Genomic DNA, 16,381 nt, shown 5'->3' with positions numbered 1-16,381 from the left:
GAATTTGTGTTGTACCAATGTGGAGCTCCAGGAACAGAAATCTTCTCTTCTAGCCCAGTCAATGGAGCAAAATTAATTTTGGTGAGGTGGAAACAAACCTGGATGAGCCCTGAAGGGTAGCACTGAGAAGTGTCTTGTGTGAATTGACGAGTTTTATTTCCAATAAAACTTTGCATTTAGGCTGTGTGTAAGTGTTGTGTACTTCATAAGCATTCATTGCTTTGAATGTTAAATACTCATTTTTGTCTGTCCTACCAAAAATAGTTAAATTCTTCAGTTCCTAACTTGGGTTTATTTTTCATTGTTTCTGCTACTTTTTGTTTTGTGGGGTTTTTTGTTTGCTTGTTTTGCGTTAATTTAGTCAATTTAAGGCTTGTCTATTTCTTAGTGATTTTTATTTCAATTTTATATTCTACTTCTAGTGGCTATAAATAGAGCAACTACTTGTTAATAGCCCAGGTTTGTACCGACTTCTTTTAAACTATATGTTATGCCAAAATAAACAATACAGATGTGGAGAAGTCATATCTGTTACGACCTTTTCAGTTTATGGACTTTGCTTTTGCAGGCCTTCAGAAATGACACGGAAGTAGAGCCTCTAATCTAACAAATCTTGGCTGCCCTGTAGGTTTGTCTCTCTGCTTTCTCTTTTCCCTGTTTGTTTTTATGCTCTTTGAGGTTTATTTTTGGGACCTTTACCCTGTGGGCTTCATGGGCTCAGAGAAAACATCAAATCATGTAAATTATGAAAGGTTTGTTTCCATAAGAAATGAGGCTGAAAAGTGGGGAAAAAATCTGTAAGGCATAGCACACTTTAAAAATAGGTAAAAGGTATAAAAAGCAGTAAAGCAAGGAAAGGAAGTTAGAACCCCCCCAAAGTATCTGTTTTAGAAGCAGAACATGGTATAAAAGTAAATATTTTTTCTGAGGATCACCTCTTACCAGGCTCAGTGTGCCCGTGTGTGGTCTTTACCATGAATAGTTTTACCAGAGACAATTTCCTTTAGCAGGCCAACACACTAGTGTCCATGAGCTGCTGAATGATAACCCAGTTATCTAGTTCTAGTTCACTGTATTAACAGGCTGATTTTTTTTATTATTATTTTAATGACTGAATACAGGGTCGTGGTTAGGAACTCTTGTATGTAAAGCATGTTCAAACCATTGATTTCATTCTGCAATATAATCTTAAAGGTACCTTGGAAAATATAAGTGAGAAAAGATTTTATTGCAACAAGTTGGAAATTACATGAAAATATTTACTTCCCGAACTCTTGCAAAAAAGATAGCTGGCAATAGTACCTGTTAAATACTTGGTTCATAATTTTACTGTGAAAAAAAACCCCATCTGATTCCCTTTTTCTTAGAACATGGTTTGTAAGGTGACTTGGATGCTGAGTTTGGTGGCATGCTACTGAGATCTTTGTAGAACTTGTTAACCATCTCTCCTTTTAAACCTAGTAACTATAAAGTGAAAAACTGAATTTACTCCTAAATTTGAAAAAATTATTTTGGCATATTTAAAAATTAAGCTGCATCCAGAAGAAGAAACTTCATGCTAGAAGCAGAGCTTCCAAGGGTGGTACCTGTCGGTGGTGCTTGCCTTAGCTGAGGCTATAAAGGGCATGTTTGTGCCAACTTGTGTCTGGAGCTTTCCTGTGGTTTTTAGCTCTGTTATTTATTCTCTTATATTGCAGATTTATTTATTTTTTTTAAAAATCGCTAAAAGCTGCATAAAATCAAGGACAAATTGAATACCCCATGACTCATCCCTACATACTGTGTCTATATGAAGAGGCAGCAGTAATCTCTGATACAAAGTAGGGGCGGTTGCCTCAAATGCCCTTTTACTTGTGTGTCTACAGAATTTTATGGCACTTCACTACTGCTTTTTCCAACCAAGGTAAACATTCGACAGTCTACAGTGGGCCAGGATGCGGCAGAGCCTTCCCGGCAGGAAGTGAGAGGTTACTTACCTGCACTCAGGTATTACTAAAACAATGCTGGTCCTACAGACTTTCAATTTTGGTGTAGGGTGCCTCTAAGAATAGAGCTGTGGAGACTCTTCTAGGGAGTAGTGTAGCCTTTCTTCCTCTCAGAGATACATATATGGCAAGTAGGAATATGATGATGTCAGTATAAGAGATCTTCAGCTCCTTTTTTGCAGGTGCCTTCTATGGGAAAAAGTCCAATAAATTCAAACCTCGAAAGGACTGGGTATTTCTCTAAAATTAGTTTTGCATGCTGTTGTAATAAAGGTCAGCAAATGGCACTTATGGCTAAAGTGACAAAGTTTCAGTATTTTAACAGTCCTTCACATTCATATGGCTTAACTGAAAACGGTGGCAGATATTCCCAGAATCCCAACACGCACTTACAAAATTACTATTTGAATACAAAGTGATAAGTTAATATTTCAAACGTGAAATCTGAAAATGCAATTGAAAGGTGATGTGGAAGTCTATGTCAACAATTCTTTGAAAGCTTCATGTCTGCAGATGTTGAAAATAATTTTTAATGTAGTACTGCCAGATTTCAGGATTTGATGTCTCAGGATATCCGAGGAAATATTTCATCCCATATAAAAGCCACAAGTATTGTACCTGAAATGAGAAATTACAGAAAGGACCTTTATTTAAATGTATTTGAGCACGACACAGTACTGATATTGAAAATAAGCATTATGTTCAAGTATTTGAGTGTCTAACATGCAATACAGCATAGATTGCAGAAAAATTGAATTTTCTGTCAAAAGGGTTAGAGGCAGTCAGCACTTTTTCCAAACACAATTTTTTTTCACAAAGAAAGCTTCAACAACCATGCAAGTGGTCCTTATGAGTTCATAATCCTGTTTTTCTTAGTATATTTAATGTTTTAACTCTGCTCTGTGTAAGCCAAGCCGAAGTCAGAGCAGTTTGACTAGGTGAATCCAACACGTGCACCTTCCTGTTGCTGTATCAAGGCTCCTTTCTTTGTAGCTGGATGTATAAATGACTGAACCAGCAGCTTAACCTCCATTTCTCAGCTGAGTTTGTTAGCAGTGTCTATTTTGGTGCTGCCAAATCATGGTACTGATCATTTTTAGGTGCTGCCAAGTGGCTATAGGATAATGGGTGTTATTTTGAAGATCACTCTGATTTAGGGTTTATTCTGAAGCAGAAAAAAAGTGAAGTTAGAGATTGTATTTTCTTCACGAGCATCGTACAGTGTCTCAAGTTGGAAGGGGCCCATAAGGGCCACTGAGTCCAAAGGGCATCCAAATACAGTTTATTATGACCATTTTTTTTTTCTCCTGGGAAAAAAAATCAGCATATTCTCTTTCAGAAATGAAGAGCATCCTGGTTGACAGTGTTGCTCATACAGTGTAGCTTGTATTTTATGAAGCTTCTTAGATCACAAAAAAAAAGCTTATTGGAAGGACTTCTCTCTAGTCCAGTCTCCCACTCGATGCAGGACTTTGCCTATGCTAGATGGGTCAGTGAGGCTTTCCCTAGCTGAGTCCCTGAAACCTCCACGCACTGTAGCACTTCTCCAAATAACTAGTTTCAATGTTGCTTCTGAAGGTTTTCTCGGAGGCTGATCTGAACTTCCCATGCCACAATTTGGGGCGTTGCTGTTACTTGTTGCCAACAAGAACAGTTAATCTCTGGCATCCTTGTAACTTCTTTTGACATAAAGGCTGACTGTTCTTAAAACATATTTTCATCTTATTTTTGCAGCCTAAACAAGTCCAGTTCCCTCAGCATCTCCTTCATGTATCAGGTACTCTAGGCCCTTCACCATTTTGGTAGTCCTCCACTGACTGGATCCTGTTTTGTCCACACAGCTCTTGAACTGGGGGACTCCAGACAGCCACGTTCCAGACGCCACCTCTCAAGCATTGAGCAGAGGGGGGTGATAATGTCCCATGATGATCCCAATTTGCTGAATCATGTGCTTTGTCTTACTTACAGAGAGAACAAACTGTCATGAACAAACTGTTGTGAACAAACTTTAATTCAGGTCACTGAATTAAATATGTTAAATATACGAAATATATTAAATATACTGAGAAATATGAAGTCCCAGTACTGACACCAGTATACTCTGCACGTTATTGGCCCTCAGCCAGGTGTCAAACCATTGATTGTTACATTTTGAGGTCAGTGGTTTAGCCTGTTTTTATTCCATTTAAGAGTCTTCATGGGTGACCCCACTACCTTAAATTTGGATCAAGAATCCTGTGGGAAATGGTATCAAAAGCCTTACTAAAGTGAAGGTATACTACATCCCTGCTCCCCCCTCATTCCCACATGCATTCATCATGAAAGGCAACCAAGCTGGTCAAGCACGGATTACCCTCACTACATCTGTGCTGATTGTTCCTGTGATTACCTTTGTGTTGTTTACAGGGTTGGAAATGGATTCCAAGACTAGGTACTCCACCATCTTCCCACTGGCTGAGGTGAGACCAACTAGCTTAGAGTTCTCTGGCTTCTCTCTCTGCCTCCTTAAAAGCTGGCATAGTATTAGCACATTTCCCATTGGCAGGAACCTCCTCCAACTGTTGTAACTTTTCATAAATGAAGGACAATCCTAACATCGGCCAACTCTACCTGCATTTCTAGGTGAATCCCAGTAGAGTCAATGGATTCACAATCATTGAGCTTATCCATTCCTACCCCTTTGCTCCCTCACTATTTATTGCCTCCTTTCCAAAACCTTACTGATTTACACAGAGGTTTGGAAGCAAAATTTTCTTGGGAAGACTCAATGGTTAAAAAAAGACTTACAGTACCTCAGCCTTTTCCATGCCATCCATCACTAAGTTGTCTCTCCCATCCGCCAATGGACCTGAATTTTCTCTGGAATTTTTTTCTGATTAATATATTTGTAACTTTACATGTCCCTAGTCTTAGTTCCAGCTGAGCTCTGACCTTCCTGATTTTGTTTCTAAGTGCAAAACTCTTATACTCCTCCTTTGCTGCCCACCCCTGTTTCAGTTTCTTACATGCTGTCCTTCATTCATAGGGAAGCTCTTTGTCTAGCAAACAGGGAAAGGCTTTCTGTCAAAATTCCTAGTCTAACTATGTGACAGATTCTCCTGCACATGTAAATCTATTACTGAGTTCTCAGTGAGCTTTTTTGAAAAATCACCTTTCCATGGTATACTTTTGTCATTTATGGCAGCTTCCGAGGGAATTCTTACTGACTTAGCAGTGCCCTACACAAGCAGAATTTTGTTTTGAAGTCCAAAGTCTAAACAACTCTGCTGTTTACCCTCCCAGTCTCCTTCTGGACCCTGAACTCTTGTAAGGACTAGAAACCAAGTGGCCACACTCACCATCCATCTTTTGTAAGCAGGCAAAGTACAGGGTTACCACTCACCAGCCCTTTAGTATTTGAATTAGACTTAATTACTGACAGTTTTCTAAGAACTTCATGGATTGCATTCACTCACTGCATATGAGTTTCACTGTCAGATGATTTCTGCAGAGCTGAAAACCCCTAGGAGATCAGGGCAAGGGAATAGGAGACTTCCAGTTGTTGAAACTCTCCTTTAGAGAGTTTTGTATGGCACACAGACTTGGAATTCTTGTTTCTTTGCTAAGTTCCATGCTTCAGTGTTCTGAACATGCTGGAGGGCTCTGAATATCCTGTCCTCTGAGCAGAAAGGTGAAAGTCTCACCTCTTGCCTTCTCCCTTGCTTACCTCCTCCATTTACTTCTACTGCTAAGTAACTTTTGTGGCACTTATTTTCCCTCCTGGTCAGGAAAAAACTTTTTCAACTAAGGAATAGTCTTTCTAGTAAAACTGATCTAAAGAAGTGGGTCTTGATTCTGGTTTTATAGTGTTAGAAACCTAGCAGAATGCTAGACCAGGTTGGATGGGGCTTTGAGCAACTTGGGCCTAGTGGAAGGTGTCCCTGCCCCTGGGCTGTGGAACTAGATGGTCTTTAAGGTCCCTTTCAACCCAAACCATTCTACAACACAATTTTATGATATGCTAAGATGGCACCTGTCCAGGAAAGAGCATCTCATTTTACTGACCTCATGACTATGTTACCAACTCTTCCCTTCAAAGCTTCCATTTCCCTGGTACTGAAAGAGCATCATTAGCTCAGCCCCCATCATTACTAATAATGCCTGGACAACTAATGTGAATTCCTTTGGCAGTAAAACAGAAACTATCTTTGTTCCACTGGTATGTATTGTGTCTATGTTCACAGTGCAGAACTTAGGCCTGCCTGTGCTAAGTCATAAACACTTGCTGACATTCATACTTATTACAGGAATTAGCTGTTTAAAGCTGCAGGAGAATCACCTCACCAAAACGTCAGTGAAGCCATTTTGAAAAATAAGTAATTAACTACAGTTTCAAGATTATATTCCTGAAAGACCATAAACCACTACTTGGTTTGTTTATCCTAAAACAGAACTTCCATTTCATCTTCCTCTTGTGAAGGTGACAATCAATCTTCCTCTTGTTCCAAGTGTCCTTTCTACGAAAATTGTTCTGAAGCTGATGGTTAAGAACTTGCTTACAGCTAGATCAGGGTATCAGTTACACACTGAACGCTCTCCAGTCTCCTTAGCCTTGTGGGTTTTTGCTCTGGCCATAAGTGAGAACATACTGCACTTTGCACTGGCAATTTCAAGTTTCACGGTATGCTAGTCCATGGTTCTGCATGAGATAGTTATTACAGAAAATCACAAAAAAAGCTAATAGACTCCTAAAAGAATTCCCCAAAGGAAGAACAAAGTAATTTACCACCTAAGATGCTGATGCTGTGAAAAGTAAGGCATCAAGTTAGCATATCACTACAACTCTGCCAGTTTCTAGGAAGTCTGAAACAGTATTTCTGCTGACACGTGGATTCTGAAAGTAATTTTTACAACTAAATTTAATTCCCCCATCATCTACTTTTATGATTCTGCTTAGAAGTTCTTTTCAAAACAATTTTATTTATCATCTTAACAGGTTATTTTCCTGGATGCCTCATCATTTGGTCCAATTGTGGAAGAAAAAATTCTATTCCTATTATTTTCTTATTTTCAAAAAGTGTCAGAAAGAAAATCACTTCATGTTAGCTTTGTAGATCTGCACTCCCGTATTCACCAATTCAGTTTTCAAATGCAGCAATCTCCTCTATACTTCCTCCTCAGACAGGTGTTCACAGCTCTTGGTTTGTAAGGTCTCTACGTATCCATGAAGCATCTTTGTTTTGTAATAAGCTATTTATACCACCAATAGTCCTTCACCCTTCACCTGAGATCTGTAACTAAATGGTGGTTGCAGTAGCAACACTGCACAAGAAGTGATGTGTCCTGAGTATCCACATCTTTACAACTGTTCAGTCTGGAGTTTCTTTTTAATTTAAGAGACAGAATTCAATACATTCTTTACGGATTTTTTAGATGTTAACTAATGACAAACCCCTGCTTATGAATTTTCATAGAAATGTAACATTACTCCCTAATCACATTCTAAATTCCTCAAGTCATGGGTCCATTTGAGTTAACATCAGCTGATTTTCTTATGTCAAAATCATCTGAAGGCTTTCTGCAAAGCTGTTCTGCAGAACACATCTTGACAAATAAGCAGAACATGGGGTTTCAGAATGCCTCCTGTTTCTGTAGATCACTTGCCAAAATATTAAATCCCGAGTACTTACAACCTGGAAAATCTCTAAACAGTTATCACATCAAAATCAGTTAATAAAACAGAAAGCTAAAGCTGAATGGTGAGAAATATTATGTGTTCTGTTAGGACCCGAGTGATGCTGATCAGCTTTGCTGAAGACATTTCATTAACTACTAACTGAACAGTTATCAAGCTTACTCTCTACTGTTCACTCATCCTGTTTGGAAATCTAATTTAACAAAATTATATTAAAGTAAATTTTAGATACACTAAAACTTCGATCTTCATTTTTGACTGACTGAGAGTCGAGGCAAGTAGAACATGCACAGATGTGAACTCAAGAAGAGGAAGTTTTTTGTTATAATGGGAGCCCTTTGTTATGTTTCCTGTGTATGTTTTATATCCTGTTGTGCCTTCATCACTGTTGTACCTTCTAATAGGATTAACAGTCATGAAAGAATTTAGGATTAGCAAACTGCTTCTTTATATACCCTCTAAGCAGAAAGCTCAAGAGTTGTAAGGACTAACTGTAAACAAACAGCATGAAGTATCACATGCAGCATTTTCATCTGCATACAACTAGAAGTTAAATCAATAGGTTCCAAATTAAAACCATAATTTAACTTAGAAAAAAATCTAGTTGCTAACATTCCTAATTCTTAAACTAATAACAGATTGTTTCCATCAGTGACTGGAACTGGAACACAGAATGAAAACTGCAAAGTTTAGACACTATGGAGAGAAGAAAGATTTGATATTATAAAAGTAGTAATTGAGAAAGCATATTTACAGACTTGTCCTAATACTTGTGGGTGTTTTTTAATTTATCATCCCCATGTTCTTGGATACTGTCACAAAACAAGACAAACCAGTGCTAACCAGTATGTTTCTCTTTTTGAAGTTAATCAAGCTAATATTTACTTTCAGGTATCTTCTTCTCCTGTTTAGTATTCTGCTAGAATCTACAAGTGGGCCTCGGGTCAGTGTGATACCTCAAACAGGCTGGATTTTAATACCAGGGCATAAAGTCCCAAACAATAGGCAGTTTCAAATGTATCAAGCTCCAGAGTAAACAGCTGTTGGTTTATAACTAACTAGTTAAGCCTAACCTAAACACCAAACTTCTTCCATCTAGAATTGTGCTGTTGTGGTTCTTTGGTAGGTACATTTTCTTGCTCAAAGTATCCCAAATGTACTTAGACTTTGAACATGACATCTGGACTAAACAATTGTACAGCATAATGTGGCTGTTTCTTAAAATAAATTAATTAAAACAGTAGATATTATTTTGTTAATAAAACTGGTGTTTAAAACTCAGTATTAGATACTTGATTGATGGGACAAGGGGTAATGGTTTAAACTAAAACTGGGCAGATTTAGACTAGATTTAAGGAAGTAGTTTTTTACAATGAGGGGGTGAAACACTGGTTGCCCAAAGAGGTGGTAGGTGCCCCATCCCTGGAAACATTCAAGGCTAGGTCAGATGGGGCTCTGAGTAACCTGCTCTACTTGAAGATGCCCCTGCCCATTGCAAGGGGGTCAGACTAGATGATCTTTAAAGGTCCCTCCCAACCCAAGCCATTCTGTGATTCACAAAACAGTGTCACAGGCACTCTACATGGAGCACTGAACAAGAGTAAAATACACAGCCTGTGTATTTGCAAAATGAAACCATGATTCTGAATGATTTTTACACATAAATTACAATTTACTATTTTCTGGATTTTATTTAAAGCAGAAAATGAGCACACTACCAAATAAAGAATGGCTATTTCCTGATTTTTGAACCATGTACTAAATAACACTTTCTCAAACACATAAAGTATTAAGAACTTACCTAAGGCTGGTGCTATCCAGTATACTAGTGAGTAACTCAAAAATTTGTCATAGAAACAATCTGCATGTAATGAAAATGCCAGTGCTGGGTTAAATACTGCTCCTGTGAGATTTCCACCTGCAATAAGATGAAAATAATGTAAACAACATGAAATCAAACCAACTTTCTTATTATTAAATTAATATTGAAATGCACACACAATATTACAAGAAATGTGCACCCAGCAGTAAAATGAATTAGCAGAAACCATTTGAACAGATAACTTCAGAAGAGTTTATTTACCTGATGACATGGTTAACAGTTTAACTGTTTCTTAATAGGCTTTAAAACATCTGAAGGGCAGGCTATAACTTCCTTTATATCTTTGTAGCAAATATTCTTTAAAGAGATAAGTTTGGCCAATACTGAATGTTTCTATTGATAAAACTAGAAGCTGTTTTACTAACAGTCTTTTAGAAGCAGGAATTACACAAATATTAGTAAAGAACTACTGAGCCCTCATTACATTTCCATGTCACATGAAACACATATGCAAGATAATAGAAAAAAATCTGTCAAGCACTGACAGATATACTGACAGCTGACCTCTATACTTTATTATAAGAACACTAATATCACCAATGTATAGAACGTTATATGGTATAATAACTGTGGGAAAAGCCTTCACAATCATTCTCTATGCTGTCTGAAGAAAATAAAAGCAAATGCCACCCCATGTCTTGTAAAAGGAAGTCAGGCATCTTTCCTTGCTTCTGATTTCAGATGTAAATGAACTTGCCTAAACATATTCTAAATAACTAGATCCAAACACATTACACTGTGAGGATTAAGCTGTAATTTCACTGCAGATGAACCTGGAGCTAAGTGTGTTTAATTCTGATGTATGTTGTTCCTCTCATTCCAATCCTGCAGAAATAGCATTACTCACAGCAAAATTATCTGTATTTCTGTACTATAAGGTACTAACCACCCCATATCTCTTCTATCTATTAATCTATTCCCATAAAATATAATTGTGTCTATTTAATTCCTTAAAGCTTATTCTTGATTTTTCCCCAAATAAGCTAGTGTGAGCTTTGAACTTACCCTTTGTACAAATACCATGCTGCTGCAATCCTTGTTTGCTATGAGCATGCAATCATTTACCCAAAGTTTTAGTACAGTCTTTGTCATTGTCTTCTTCTGTTTTCTCTTTCTATATTCTTGTTATTATTTCTTTTACTGTTATTACAGTTCAGGAAAGTTTTTTTACCTACTCAGTTGACTGTGGTTTTACACTTGTTCTCAAGAGCATCTCAGGTTTGTTGTGCAGTCTGTTATTCTGCACAATGACACATTAGCAGCGTCCACGGTTGCCAGGAAGCCCAGCTACAATAATTTACTTTGCTTTAACCTATTTATGAATTAACTGCTTCTGCTTTTATATCAACAAACACACAGTTGAAAGTAGAATTTCACTCTCAGGACGTGGTTGCTGAACACTGAACATTAGATAAGAGTTTTAACTGCTGTATTTCTTCAATATTCATTACTAATAACTATTGGAATATCAACCATAGGCCAGGGGCACTAGTATAATCTGATTTAAAATTATATATAAAGCACCTCAGTCTGTGTACCAGAAAAGACAAATTATTTTATGGCAAAAGAAATATAGCCTCTTTGATGTGGTACATATAAGAACTTTAAAAGGGGAAGGAATGTGTCCTCCACACAATGTGTGAGAAAATATTGGAGCTTTTGTGTACAGTATGTACTACTATAAAAATTTGCTCTGTGTAAGACTAAATGTAGAAAAAAAATCCAAATATTCTTAACTATGAAAAAGTGCAAGAAAAACTAAAGAAACAGCTTGTAATTTTGATAATACTATATAACCTGATGTTATTTGTTGGAGTGAGCTGCATGGCATACCTAAGTACCTTGTATTGGTACACACAACACTGACCTACCGAAATTTGTTTTTTCCAATAGCTCCATTTATTCAACTGTAAAAATACAATTTAATGTTTTTGAGCCTTGTCTCTGCATCAATACATTTAGAAGGGTGGAAGCCACAGGGATGTGGCTATCCTCCAGAATTTTACCCAAACTGAATTGGAGTCATAGAATCATAGAATCATAGAATAGGTTGGGTTGGAAAAGTCCCTTCTTACAGTCCCTTTTCAGACAGCAATCATTCCCCATACAGGATACAGCTACCAAACTCAGAGCATAATTCAGGTAATGAAATACAATATACTGTGTATAAGATGTTTTTTCCTAATGTTTCTGGTTCATTCATAACTGTAACAGACACAGGTCCTGAAGGCACAATGGACTTTGTTTTTACAATCACAGTATAAAAAGGAAATCATTATCATAAATTTCATTTTGTAAATTTAATGTACCAGAGTTGCTAGCTAGAACCCTCTATCTGGCAAATTAAGTTTAAAAAAATCATTATTCACTCAATACTCTATAGTTTAGTAGAAAAAAGGAAGAGTGTTACCGAGTTGCCTAAATTAGCATTGCTTTGCCTAAATTTGTGCTGGTTGCCTGGCCCTTTGGTGCTGGGTATGCAAGAAAGATCCATTCCTCTTAGAGAGGCACTCAAAGTCCTTAAATATATATATATATATTTATATATACATATATTTAAATATATAAACAGTAAACAAAGAAGTGTAGATAATTTCCTGAGAATTACGAGAATTCGTAATTGCCCAACTAAGTTTTGCACCTGTCTGCCTTCACAGCCTGTAAATGAGAACTTGGCCTGCTGGAGGCCACTATCTGTGACACCTGATTTGTAAGTCACTCTTAATGCATGTAAGAAACACTGAGGTGGAACAGACCTCTACGCCATGAGAGCCACAGGATTTACAGGATTTATGCACCAGTCCATGGCTGCCTACTAGGCCCTTTGCTATTGCCCCAGTTACTTGCCATGCTGTCAGGATGCTGTGGGAAGGGGGTTCCAATCAGCAGCCCTCAAAATGGAGGAGTTAACCTTCCACTAGAAAAAGAGATCTGTTACAGTGCAAACCTCTGATTTCATCACAGTAAGAAATTAATAGCAGCAGCCTGCACCCACACTTATTGTGTAATGCCTCAAGCGATAGGAATCAGGGTTTATGCCTTCCTCTGCTTCAGAAAGCTTCAATCCACATCTTAGGAGTGGATAGTAAACACCAGGCTCATGCATGCCTGCTGCAGGGGGAGGATAACACTTCTCATCTTTCCTTTTGAACCTGAGTGTACAGCAAACATGCAAACCTTAGGAAGCTTGGAGCAGAGCAAACAAAAAAAAATTAGTTTTTCCACTAAGTATGGCATAAAACTAGGTTCAGGATCTATTCTCTGGAATACCCATGTATTTTTATAGTAGACTGGATTCCAGATTAAAAGAAATGCAAAGAAAAATGTCTAGGTAGCACAGGGTACAGACAGAAGGTGCAAAAGAAAGAGGCCGGGGTGCAGCAGGTCTGAGATTTCCTAAAAGAACATGCAGATCAATTGCACTGGATAGTTTAACAAGTCCAAGTTTATGACATGGAAGGGGAAGTGGTACACACCCTTCTCCTGCTGGAAAAAGAGAGAAGCCTGGCCAACAACACTGGGAATGAATTCTATGTTTGAACTAGGGAAGAGAAAGGCAATGTGACATGTTATATGAGTATTTTCTAAGCAGGAAAAGAATGCAAAGAATCAGGAATGCAGATTTCTTTGCTTGTAGAAGAGAGAGGATAATATTTGGCTATACTTTCACTGAGCAATTCAGAAATATATTTAACGTCCTCAAATGCACCTTGCTTCTGCCTTCAAAAGTTAATTTTGAAAAGTAGTTCAAATTGCTAAGTTAGTTCTCAAAATTCCCTGTAGACTTCTTTTAACTTTTAGGCATTAGCTAATTTCAGCTAAAAATAACGAGTAAAGGTTTTTTCATTACTACATCTGAAAATTTGACTGTACATTGTTCCTGACGCTATTATGCTAAATAGCATAATAAGGTAAACCTTTTGGACACAACATCAATGACACCACGGATGTTTGCAGATAAGAGATCTCCCTCTCTCATAAAAGGATTTGATAATTCCCTAGATAACTTCTTGTGTGGTGGGGGCAGTAGCACAGTCAAGGAGTTCGGTAACCCTCTCTCTCTCACCTCTTCAAACTTTGGAGTTCTCCTCGCCAGCAGAAGGACTCAAGTGACCTAACAACTCTCGGCACTTCACTAGGGACAAAAGGAGCATCAGCAGCCGGAAGAAAGAAGTTCAGACTGACTCCCTTCACCTCTTCCCTCCCACTGCTCCAGAGAGGATGCGGAGGTGAGAGTGTCCCAGCTCTGGGAAGCATGAGGTGACAATCAGGTAGAGGCAAGGCTATGGACACACACGGTATTACAGACACAGGAGGCTCTAATACAACACCTACTTTTTTCCTTTCTTTACATTTGGTTTCAGGAGGTATTATTTTATCATTTCTGTATGCAGTCTACAAATAACCATTCCCGTTTCTGATTTAAGGAAGTAATTAAATAAACTGCACTGATATGAATTATGCATTATCTAAATACAGAGCTTCCCTACTGCCGGTCTGTACCCTGCTGTTGCACCATCAGCACTTTTTCCTGATACAAAGAGCGGTGCTCTCTCGCAATGCCACTTAGAAATCAGAGCACATAGTACGAAATCTCTCACGCTGTATAAATAGTCGGATTATGAAACAATCCTTCACTGAGATATTTTAATACTTAACCATATTACTTGTGCATTTGACATATTTTTAAATTCATAACTCCTTTCATTCTTAACTCTGCACCTCTCTGGAATGCAAGCAAGTAAACTTTATATAAACTCCAAATGGACTCTGCATATGTAGGACAATAAACTTTCCTTGATGATATTTTTTTTTGTAATCTATGAAAAAGAATTTTGCATCTTAACCTTTAAGAAAATAATAAACCCCCCTTCCATTACAACTTATTTGCAGGAACAGAGGAGAGAAAAAAAAAAAGAAAATACTAACCTGCATACACGAGCATGGTGATGAGAAGGGCAATCAAATGGACTCTGTATTTGGGATTAACACTTTCCGATCGCAGGACTGCCAGCTGGAAAACGACAGAAAAGAGCAGTTCTATGCAGAACGCCTGCATCTCTGTAGTCTGCATGGGGCTGCTGCAGCCCTGTGAGAGTGCTCCAAAATGTGGCTCTGCCATCTCTAGACTCCAAATAAAGTGCATGAACACCCGGGCAAGCACTGCAGCCACGAACTGAGCGGCAATCTTGAGTCCCCCCATCCTGAGGGATGTCGTGCCGCCCCACATGGGCTGCAGGGTCCCGCAGGGATTGCAGGTGCTGCCGGCCAGGGTGAGGCCGTGCAGGACGGTGAAGCCGTAGGTGAGGGTGAGGGCGGTGTGCGGCTTCGGCTCCACATTGCCGAGCAGGCTGAGCTCGTTCGTGCAGGCGCAGATCTGGAAGGTGCTGAACATCTCCACGAGGAAAGCGAAGAGGCGCGGGTGGGAGCGCAGCCGGCGGCGGGTCAGCCTCCTGCACAGCCCCACGGCCACCACCACGCCGGACATCAGCAGCAGGGAGCTCCCGAGCCCACCGACAGCCATGCCCGGAGCTTCACAGGCCCGAGGGCTCGCAGAAGGTCCAGCCCCACCACCTGCGGGGAGAAAGAAAGCAGGAGAGGGAGGGGAAAATGCCCACCGAGGCAGGAGCCAGCTTCTGTCCCCACCTGCGAGGCGCCTGACTCACCCCCGGCTTGGCGGAGCAAAGGGCAGAGGTGAGGGCAAGGGGATCCCGCTTCCTGCCACGGCAGAGGTTAGAAGAAGGAAGGTCTGTCCCTTCGGTAGAAAACCGCGGGGCGGGGAGGGGGCTCAGCTTCCCCTCAGCCCCTCCGCCGCGGGACGGACGGAACACTCCTCTCGCCCTCAGCCTGCCGGCGGGGAGGGCGGGCCGCCGCTCCCGCCCGCGGAGGGACGGGAGGCGAGGCACTCCCGCGCGGGCTCTGCTCTGTGGCGCGGCCCCTCCGGGGTGGCGAGCGCCATCGGGCACCAGCTCCGGGCCAGCCGCGGGCTCCGGGCGCGCCGCCCCCTCCGGCGGGCGCTGCGGCAGCACCGCGCATGCGGGCGGGCGGGCGTGGGGCAGGGGCGCTGAGGGGAGGGCGGCGGGGCAGCGCCGCGGGTGGGAGAGCTGCGGTGTCACCGCCAGCTCTGCGGGCCCCAGCTCGGGCTGTCCGCGAAAATCAGATTGCTTGCCCCGCTCTGTGCGACAAGCCAATAATTACACGCTCGAGAGAGAGACAGATTGATTGTTTCAGAGTTGCACAAGCCCGGGTGCTCGGTGGTGTTCCACAAACAAGCACGCCAGCTATCAAAACTTTTTTTAGTATTTATACATTTTAGCAAACAAAGGCATTACAGAATCACAGAATCGATTAAGTTAGAAAATACTTCTGAGATCGTCGAGTGCAACCTATGACCAAACACCACCGTGTGAACTAGACCATGCACTAAGTGCCACGTCCAGTCTTTCCTTAAACACCTCAGGGGACGGTGACTCCACCACCCCCCTGGGCAGCCCGTTCCAATGTCTAATTACCCTTTCAGGATAATTAGCAACAAGGCTGGTGAAGGGACTGGAGCACAAGTCCTATGAGGAGCAGCTGAGCTGGGGCTGTTTAGCTTGGAGAAGAGGAGGCTCGGGGCAGACCTCATCACTCTATCTGAAGGGAGGTGGGTATCAGTCTCTTCTCCCAGGCAACCAGCAGTAGGACAAGAGGACACAGTCTTAAGCTGCACCAGGGGAGGTTTAGGTTGGACATTAGGAAGTAGTTCTTCACAGAAAGAGAGACTGGGCATTGGAACAGGCTGCCCAGGGAGGTGGTGGAGTCACCGTCCCCGACGGTGTTTAAGAAAAGACTGGATGT

General features: G+C 40.5%; 1 protein-coding gene across 1 annotated transcript; it reads right to left on the bottom strand.

Annotated features, from left to right (window-relative positions):
- Window positions 1-1,209: 1,209 nt before the first annotated feature.
- AQP11 (aquaporin 11) lies at window positions 1,210-15,448 on the bottom strand. Its single transcript, XM_018085580.3, is given in 5 exon segments — window positions 1,210-2,576; window positions 2,578-2,603; window positions 9,461-9,577; window positions 14,471-15,115; window positions 15,208-15,448. Coding segments are annotated over 4 exon segments (828 nt in total). The 5' UTR covers window positions 15,066-15,115; window positions 15,208-15,448; the 3' UTR covers window positions 1,210-2,486.
- Window positions 15,449-16,381: the final 933 nt, after the last annotated feature.

The sequence above is a fragment of the Manacus vitellinus genome, unplaced genomic scaffold (genome assembly GCF_001715985.3).
Source record: "Manacus vitellinus isolate BGI_N305 unplaced genomic scaffold, ASM171598v3 scaffold_83_pilon, whole genome shotgun sequence".
NCBI lineage: Eukaryota > Metazoa > Chordata > Aves > Passeriformes > Pipridae > Manacus > Manacus vitellinus.
Note: the sequence above shows the minus strand (reverse complement) of the source record. Positions and strands in the feature narration are given on the sequence as shown.